This window comes from Echiichthys vipera (assembly GCF_963691815.1).
Source record: "Echiichthys vipera genome assembly, chromosome: 14".
In the NCBI taxonomy this organism is placed as follows: Eukaryota; Metazoa; Chordata; class Actinopteri; order Perciformes; family Trachinidae; genus Echiichthys; species Echiichthys vipera.
The window spans coordinates 22,997,307-23,007,501 of NC_139839.1; the positions used below are offsets into that span (position 1 = coordinate 22,997,307).

At 42.9% G+C, this 10,195-nt stretch overlaps 1 protein-coding gene across 1 annotated transcript in view; it reads left to right on the forward strand.

The window, feature by feature from the left end:
* Positions 1–9,139, forward strand: part of med13a (mediator complex subunit 13a) — an 87,734-nt gene extending 78,595 nt beyond the window's left edge. The window contains exons 26-30 of the mRNA XM_083926659.1: positions 940–1,128; positions 1,625–1,767; positions 6,489–6,653; positions 7,599–7,699; positions 7,970–9,139. Of these exons, the coding sequence (XP_083782785.1) occupies positions 940–1,128; positions 1,625–1,767; positions 6,489–6,653; positions 7,599–7,699; positions 7,970–8,102 (731 nt within the window). The 3' untranslated portion in view covers positions 8,103–9,139. The remainder of the gene's footprint in view (positions 1–939; positions 1,129–1,624; positions 1,768–6,488; positions 6,654–7,598; positions 7,700–7,969) is intronic.
* Positions 9,140–10,195: the final 1,056 nt, after the last annotated feature.

Here is a 10,195-nt window from a genome sequence, read left to right on the forward strand (position 1 = left end):
CAAGGCTGTGGTAGCCTCAAATAGCTATGACAGGGATTTTTTACTGAATTTATTTTATTTAAGAAAGTTGTCGGCACGAGACGCAGCAGCTGTTATGACATTTTAGATCCATTTTTTTGTGATTATGAAGTACCTCTTTGAATTAAGTTTATACAAAAAATAAACACATCACAACAATCATTTAATCCAATTGTATTACTATTACTATGATATTGAAAATCACTCCATTTTAATCGCATTTGTAAAGCTACTTACTGCTCAGGTGAAGATGGTACTTGTATATTATTAACATACTCATTAATGTGTTGCATGGAATTGAATCAGTTAAAATCAGTGAAAGGACGATAAAAGATTAGCTCCAGTACTCTTGGTTCTTGTGGAGGTATTACAGCGAGGATAAGTTTGGGTGGGGTGAAAAGCAGTGCTTGCTCCACCCTCAGCATCACTGAGGTGCCCTTACCCAGCTGCTCCAGTGGAACTGCTCAGTTGGCAGATCAAATCAGACTTTACTGGGCAGCTTCCAGGTGTGAATGTGTGAATAAATAGAAGTCCTCCATGCTTTTGATACACAGTTCAGTAGATGACACCATATAACTTATGTAGAGAGAAACTAAAGTAATCACAAGGGCCACAATGGTTTTGATTACAACAGATTCTGTATAAATTGATGAAGGCTAACATTTCAGTGATTGGTTTGGGAGTATTGATTAGTTTTCAGTTTCCTGTTTGATGCAAATGAGTTTGAGTGTGTTATATTCCTTTGTGAGTTATGACATCCTTGGCTCATAATTGGAGAATTTGCTCAGCCCAGGCAAATTGAGAGAGTTTACCCATACTATATAAAAGGATTGTGGCAAAGGATACCTGTGTTGTTACATTCTCCTTAGCTGCACTGTTTATTGATCCGTCACTCTCTCCTTCCTGTGTGCTTCCCTTCAGACTCTGTGTCGACAGGCTCAGTGTTTGGCCGCAGCACCACCTTGAACATGCAGACATCCCAGCTGAGCACCCCACAGGACACCTCTTGCACCCACATCCTGGTCTTCCCCACATCTGCCTTCGTCCAAGTGGCCAGCTCCAATTACACCAACATCGACCCCAACATTGACATTCTGAACGCCACCACTGGTCAGTAGTGCTCCCTTATCTGTCTTGCAGTCATTCCCTTGGATTTTCTTGCCTTTTTAATTCAGTGTGGCTCAACCTATTTGCTGGACCTTAAACAAAGTCACAGATGTCAAAGGGAAAATGCAGCAATTACTGCTTTTCCCCTTTAATCTGCACTGTTTGTTCCCAAATCCTTCTAGTCCATTAAGAGTCTGTTTTGTATTAGTGTATGCTTTTATACCTAGTGCTTATTTCTGTTGTGCAAGTATTTTTATTTCCAGAAATATGAAGTATGGTCAATCAAATTCCATACTCGTAGCAGAATGAACCACAAAATGGCATTGAACGTAAACGCCAATGCCTAAACTATATTTTCTGAAATGCAGGAAAATACATATTTTGGGCTAATAACATACAGATAAGAAGGGGAACTTGTTAGGATCATTTTATATGCATATGAGACATTTGGAGTGCACATCTTCACTGTCCTGTTGAATGAATCTCCTGCTCTCCTCAGATGGGTCCGATGCTATCGGAATTTTTGACCTGCTGGATCAGGAGAACGAATTGGTGGACCCAGACATCATCAACATCTCGCCCAACACCTCACCAGTACACTCCCCTGGCTCTCATTACCACCATGGAGGTGATGGCAGTAAGGTGAGGCAACATGGACATACACACAGGCAGGGTCTGAAATTAGCATTAGTCATGCCTTCGGCCACTTTGGCAGGCAGGAAAAAAACAGAAAGACCTGTTCAGCAAAGTTAGGGTATGATCTGATAGAGCTACACATTTGAAAGTTGCTTACAACTGCGGTATTAAAGCAACACTATTGGCTTTAGAACCTTAATTATATTGATTAACAGAGACACTCCACCCCTGCATACTTGAGTCAACTGAAGAAAAAAAACACTGAAGAAAAAACCCCACACATACCTGCGGTTGCATGCAGCTAGCTTACCAGTAGGCTGCAGCTCTATTTTTCCAGACACCATAGCCACTGCTGGTGTCAGAGACGAAAGAACAACAATGAAACTGTAAAATCCTTATGCGACACAAAAGTCACTGTGTTGCAACATTTTGCCTTCCCTGTGAGTTATGTAAACAAACAACAAACTTAAAGTTATGGATATAACCCCGGTTCTCTGATTAGCATGAGTGTGTGTCTCACTATGGGAACGCCTCTTGCGTGACCTCATCAGAAGCACAATAACATTACGCCAGCCCCCAATTGGCTGGCATTGATGACGCCTATGTCAGGAGGAGAAGGGACCCTCCCCCTATATAACAGGCTGACATAGCAGCAGTCGTCATTCAAAACAAAACAAGCTCACCTCTTCCTCGCTTCTCTAGCAAGGAGGGTCGTCTGGTTAGACACTCACTCGTGCTAATCAGAGAACCGGGGTTATTGCATAACCTCAAGTTCTCTTTCATAGCATTTAGTTTTGTGTCTCATTGAGGGAAAATACTGACTCCCGAATTGACAGACATGCCTGTAAAGAAGACAGCTGACCCCAGTGGGACTTCACTGGGTAGGATCTATGGTCTAAGAAGAGCCTGCGCTCAGGACCATATGCGCTAGAGTTGGTGCTGTGACATCTAACTTGTGTGAGGGCGAGGCCCAGCACACTGCTGCACACACCTCTTGAATGGGAACTCCCTTAAAAAGAGCCCAGGAGGTTGCTAGACCCCTGGTGGAATGTGCATGTGGAGACCCTTGCTAGTTTAATCAAGGGCAATAGCCCCTACAATCTAGTGAGAAAGACAGTTTGGATACAGGCTTCCTAACATGTGGTTTCACCCAGGACACAAATAATTGGTTGCCCTGTCTAAAACTCTGGGTCCTGTCAATGTAGGTCCGCAGTGCACGAACTGAACACAGGTATGCAAATGCTGATTCTCCTTGGAGGAGAAAGGCGGGGCATAGACAGCAGACAATTCTATAGGGGAGCATGGGCCCAAAACCTTTGGGATAAAAGCTGGGTTAGGCTGCATACTGACCCCAGTAATCCCAGGTGAAAAATGTATACATGCCTGATGCACAGAGATGAATGTGGCCTATACGCTTGGCCGAGGCCAAAGCAAGCAATAATGCTGTCTTCAGGGACAACATTTTAATTCTCACTTGCTTTATTGGTTCAAAAGGGGGACAAGCGAGAGCGCCTTGCACTGTGGGAAGACCCCACAATGGAGCCAGCGGCCTAGATGTGGGCAGTTTACGGTGTCCTCCCTTCATGAATTGACACAATAAGGGGTGCTGACTGACTGTCTTTCCATCAAAACCAACATGGCAGGCTGAAATGGATCCCATGTACACCTTGACAGTAGAGAAAGCATTACCCTTCTCAATAAGGTCCTGTAAGAATGACAGAATCACTGCCACAGGACACTGAAAAGGAATAGCTTGTGATTTCAGACACCAGCTCTCAAACATACTCAGGCACTCATACAATGTCCTAGTCGATGAGGCTCTGGCACACTGAATAGTGTCAATAACACTGAGGGGTCCTGCTGTATTCAGTCTAAACCACTCACGGGCCAAGCCTATAGAGTTAGCCACTCTGGGTGGGGATGGAATATCTTCCCCCGCGCCTGAGACAACAGGTCCCTGCGAAGTGGCAACGGCCATGGTGGGCCGGACAGGAGCTAAAGGATCTCTGCCAGCCAGTGCTTCCCAGACTCCTCCACTGGCACAGCACTAGTGGGCAGTCTCGGGAAACCCTTACCAGACGGCGGACACCGTGGTGAGGGTCCAGACCTAGAGAGGCTACCCAGCGCTGAAGACCCCTCATATACAGGTGCCCCAGTGGTATGGCCACCACAGAGGAGGCCATCATGCTCAGTAGCCTCTGGCATTGTTTGAGGGTAACCATGTTGCCCCTTTGGGAACATTGACAGTTGTCTGTATAATGTCCACTCTTTCCCGGGATATGACCGCATTGGCCTGGACAGAGTCCAGGTTGAGCTCTATGAGGGTGATGTGTTGCCTGGGCGTCGTCATGCCTCAGTGACAGATCGAATGGCAGAACCATAAACTCAGAGGCTATCTCCTGAAAAGCAAAACGCAGATATTTCCTGTGTGGGGGATATATGGGAATGTGGAAATAAGCCCCCCTCAGGTCGGTTGATGTAAAGCAGTCGCCTGCACACAAGAAACGCAGCAGAGAAGTGTGTGTCAACATCCTGAATGTGTATTTCCTTAAATAACGAATTCGTTCTCTGCACCCATCTCAACTGAGTGCAGGCAGCCCTGCTCTCCCTGTGTAAAGAGAGAAGGCTGACCGGCCACTCCGTGAAACCTGGTGTTTCGGCGCGCAACTCACACCGTCCATGCGCTCTGACGCCTCCAAATCATGACGTGGAAGCACATGGTCCGCCTGCATTGTCACGGCCGTGGGGATGTCAGGTCGCCTTGTAGCACTTGTAAGTGAGGCTAGACTGAAAGCGGTCTAGCGGGGAGAGAGGGAGCCAAGGAGGACATGGAGGCCTTCTGGTGGAGGTAGGTCGCTACCAGCGGCTCTATGGGCGGCATCTGATGGACACCGTGGTTCTCCATCCCCTCACATCCAGCAGGGAGCTGCACATGATGGGTTGTCTCTCGCTGTATGGCCTCTCTTTCTAGGTCACGGCTATCTCAATAGTCAAAATAGAAAATAGGCAACAATTGCTTCCCTATCTTCTTTTCTTTGGGCAATTTCTTGCCGTCAAACCGAGATGTCACAACCTCTGCTTGAGCAACGAGCCACAGGATGCTAAGCAGGTTAGCCTCGCGCTTGCAAATGTCCTGCACGTAGAAGTCGATGGGGGACAACAGCAAAGGCTGGTCGCCCACCTCCGCGACAGAGGGCTTTGCAGCCCTGCGATCGCTAGCAAGGAAGGTGGATCCCTCCTCCTCTTCGTTGTCAGATAACAGGAGCACAGAGTCTTGGTCTTCCCCCAACAGATTAGCCTGGCGGGCTAGTCGGTGGCAAAGCAGTTTTCACGGTAGTAGACAACCATACAGCTGGCAACGGGGCGCCCATGACCCGAGTTGTGCACTCTAGTCTGTGGACAGTTTAGCCTAGCAACTAATTTCTGTCGTCAACAGGCTTCTATGAGAAGTGAGAAGAGGCTTTTGAATGACGACTGCTGCTATGTCAGCCTGTTATACAGGGGGAGGGTCCCTTCTCCTCCTGAGATAGGCATCATCAATGCCAGCCAATAGGGGGCTGGTGTAATGTTATTGTGCTTCTGATGAGATCAAGAGGCATAATGAGTCAGGTTTTTTTGAGATAGGTTTTTGGGCACTGACAGGTATTCATGATGCATTAAGGTGCCCCTTGTAAATTTGAGAAACTCACCTTATTAAAGTAGCCTACACTGTGAATTCACCATGGATGGAATTTTTTTTGTGTAAATTAAATGTATCAGACATTGAGTGACATATTTTTTTCTGAACGTTATTCCTTCATTTAGCACAGAAATTTAGAAAGTGGCACACAAAAAAAATACTTTCCTGCCACAACGTAAGGCAGTGAAAAAGTCAAATTTCATGTAAAGCAATGACAAAAGTTGGAACTGTCGCACTACAGAAAAATATAAATGAATAAGAATATTGCAAGTATGGAAAAAAGTAAGATTTAAAAATCATTAAAAAATTAAGCAGTCTGAAACCACAGTCACACCTTTCTCAGCTGTCAGTTTTGATCTGAAAAATGGATGCTCCATCCAGCTGCAGAAAGAGAAACTGACACTTGTGCACCAAGCAAATGTTGGTTTATGGCTAACTATAGTTTCGTGACACTAAAGCATTTTGACGCATGCATGTCGGTTTTATAAGCATGTGAAGTGAAATGGATCAGATGTAAGGATGGGGTTGCAATGGCGATGCTAATTTCCGTTAGTGTTTTAATAGTAATTCCAATTATGTGTTAGCATTGAGCTAATGCCTGTCTCCACTTTTGGCACTTGTAAAATGTAGTTTGTGTTCTTTACCCTCTTGGTAGTGCATCCCAACACACAGGAGCTTTAATGCATTTTTCTGATTTTTGCTAGCAGACAGAATTAACCAGCAGGCATCCTCACATTATTGGAGTCAATGGAGAGCAGCGTGAACCCTATCCCCCAAAAATTAGAAAAAATGTTCAATGTTCAACTCCATAATTAAATATTCCTATATTAATAAAGGAATTCTTCTTCTTTTCAGCAATCATTTTTCCAACGATGCATAATGTGTTTTACACTGACTTTAATTTCAGGCTGTGCTGTGCACCATTGACCTATATGTTGCAATATTGAAAGTAGCCTTGATCTCATATCTCATGTCTCAATGTATGTTGTTCAATGAGTCGGAATATAACAACATCAGATGATCTGACTGTCTTTCTACGTTGTTACAGGGCCAGAGTACGGACCGTATGGAGTCTCATGAAGAGGTTCCTAACCTCTTGCAGCAGCCTCTGGCACTTGGCTACTTTGTCTCCACAGCTAAAGCCGGCCCACTCCCTGATTGGTTCTGGTCAGCCTGTCCGCAGGCTCAGAACCAGTGTCCACTATTCCTAAAGGTACCAGACTCAGCCGCTCAGACGTTTATTCAATAGGCTTCTTTTAGTGCTGCCTTTTTACACAAGTAAAAAATATGTTCTTTTATTGGTTGAACAAGAAAACTTAGTGGACCGATTAAGGTAGTTCACAGGGCACTAGTGGTACAAAAACACAATTCTAGATATTGATTTGTTTTTCTTAAAAGAATGGTTTGTAATTTTGGAAACATGCTTTCTTGCTGAGAGTAAGATGAGAGATTGATATCACTCTCACACCTGTCCATTAAAGATGAAGCTTATAACAAAGAATGTAAACGGGGAAACGGCTAGCCTGCCTCTGTCCAAAGGTAACAAAATCTGCCTATCAGCACTTTAAAATTTGTTGTTTAATTTCTGTAATGACACTTGTTTTTTAAGATTATGTTTTTGGCCTTTCATGCTTTTATTACAGCAGTACAGCTGGAGGTTGACAGGAAATGGAAGGGAGAGAGGGGGGGTTAAAATGCACTGAAGGGCCGCAGGTTGGAGTTGAACCCTGGGCCACATCGGCGAGGACTTTTACCCTTTGTATGAGCTCTAACCACTGAGCCACTGGCTCCCTGAGGCTTGGTTTTTGAGGGGGGGGGCCTCACTTTGATGACAACACTCCAGAAAAATAGTCCAGCCATCAAACCACATGTGTCTTTTAGCTACGAATGAACTGCAAATCTGTTCTGCAGCATTTTGTAACTACCCTGGAGAGTTAATTTGGTAGTAACTGAATACCTGTGTGTAATGGTAGACACAAGAAAACTACATAATTTGCACTGATATCCCTTGCCTCTAGAATTAGCTGCAGATTCACAGCAGCTGTCCTTGCTGCTCTGTGAAGAGGGCTATAATTATTTAGATGAGATATAATAAAAGGTTAATAACTTCATTATAATGCCATTGACACCCACTCTTTCCCTCTGCCTTCTCTCTCAGGCCTCTTTGCACCTCCATGTGTCTTCAGTGCAATCAGATGAACTACTCCACAGCAAACACTCCCACCCCCTCGACTCCAATCAGACCTCAGATGTACTCAGGTAAACAACACCAGAACATAAAATGCTATTACCACCCCACTGACTGTGTTTTCAAGGGTTTTTAATTGTGCAGATTATATTTAGATTGAAACAGTTTTTTTTATACAAATGACGATATATAGGAACTAAACATATATTTATATATGAATAGCTATTAAGTTTAAAATGCTTTATATCCACTTACGTCCTCATGCATTTTTGGATAATAGCCCAGGATGGACACTTGGGTGAAAATAAAGGCTTATTTATTTCTTTTGTATGCCTGAACAGATTTGTGCTGGAGCAGTACAATGCCCTCTCCTGGCTGACATGTGACCCAGCTACACAGGACCGACGATCGTGTCTACCCATTCACTTTGTGGTGCTCAACCAGATGTACAACTTCATCATGAACATGTTGTAGGGTGGGAGGGGACAAACAAAAAAAACATTTCAAAGAAGAGGAAAGTGACGACTCCAAAGGGGGTTTCATCAAGATGAAAACTTCAGGAACCAGACAAGCATACGGAGCCGGATCCTGCATCAAGATGGGATTAGACGGCTGCTACTGGTTAAGACGGTCCCGTCCCTGTTATTCAAAGACATGCACATAGAGACAAGGGAATAAAGATGAGGGGAAACCAGAAGTTGAGTCGCAATTAATTAACGTGAGAGAATGACAGATTGGATGTCATGGTATGTAGCATGGCAGCACAGTCACTGGCCAGTCTGTATCCAAGAGACAAGTTTATCTGTAAAGTTATTGGAGGAAAAGGGACATATATGATCAAGGAAAAAACTCAAGAATGGATCTTTGGTTTTAAGACCTGACATTGCTTTTTATTCCTTTGGATGAAATAGGATCCAAATGAAATGCCTGCATCTATCTTATTTATTGTAAGTTTTTAAATGTATAATTTGTCTTATTTCTTAACCTCTTTTATATATGTGTATATATATGTATATATACAGTATACTGTGTGTATATATATGTATATATATATGTGTGTGTGTGTATATATTTAAATATATATATAAATATATATACATATATATATATACATATATATAAAAATGGAGAAGGTTTATATCACCTTCCTGCTTTAAAGCAATTGGTCTAAGATATATGTAATCACCTTAATTAAAAAACAACCTGGAAAAATCCCATAAAAATGAAATAAAGTCCCGGTAGGTTGCTTTTAGAGTATTATTTTTTGTAATGGAGACAGGATATTTGTATTGTCACAATGTACAGAAGAATTAGAGTGGAGAATTATGTTACATGCCTTTGAGCATGAGCGACTTACAGCAAAGCTGTAGCTACAGAGGACTTGTACAGCAATGAACTTCACTGTGTTCAAATAAAGAGGTACATTGTTGTATATAGTATTTTATACCACACATTTAGACACAAAACCAAACGGCAATATATATATATAAATAATTATATATGAATGCCATGCCAGCAGTTGATGGTGTGGCTTCTGTTTTAGGAATAAAGTATGTCAATTTATTTGCCTGTGCTTGTGTTTATTGCTTTTGGGAGGGGGGCGGTGATGTGCAATTGGACAAGGACACGAATAGTGGAGAGGAAATTGAACTATTGGCATCTCTTGGAGGTAGCTGACCTCAGGTTTGAGTGCTTTCTTTTTAGGGGAGAGAGAAGATCAACAGACATGCAGTGTCCTTTTCAGCACATCCCTGTAGTTTACTATACCTCTCCTTTACTCTGACTCTTGGCACCACTTCTGATCGGTTATGGATACATTTAGACCAGTCCCATTTTACTTCAGTGAGAAAGTAAATGTGTGGTGTAAATGTACTTTAACCAGCTATGGATGGCTGCCCTTTGGATATGCAGTGTTGTGCACAGAGGAACATCTACTGTCTGGATTTCTCCTGCACTTTTGACCATTGGAAAATCCATTGCTACTGCACTTAACTTGAAAGATTTGACCATCAAATGTATGTGGTCTTCTTTTGAGTGAAGAAAATAAAACCAGTATTTAATAAAAAAAAAAAAAATGTATTTTCAGTCCAGTGCCGTGTTTTCTTTTTGGGAAACCATGGTTGCAGTGTGCACCTGCTTCTTCTCTAGACCTTTTCAAAGTGGTAAACATAAACATTCTAAATGTGTCCAAGTCTGATTCCTGTTGCTGTGAATGGCTTCAACTGACAGCCAGTTAACAAGGATCAAGGCTGTTGCCTAGCAATGGAATTCCATTAAAAAGGTCTATACAGTAGGTCTGCAAGCTGTTGCCAAACACTTCAGAAGTGGGTAAGGCACTGGAATAACCCTGCACAATAAACTGAGGCAGATTTCTTGCTTAGAAATTGCTGAATTGCCCCGTGGTTGTATAGTAGCAGCTGGCAAGTCATTTTTTTAGAGAACTTGCTACATTTTTCTTTGTTGTCAGCAGCATTTGAAAACACAGAGGTGCTGCTTTGTTTCCCTTCATCCCTCAGATGTCAGCCCTTGAAAATGTAATGGAACTTACACTGAAATGTCAATAACTG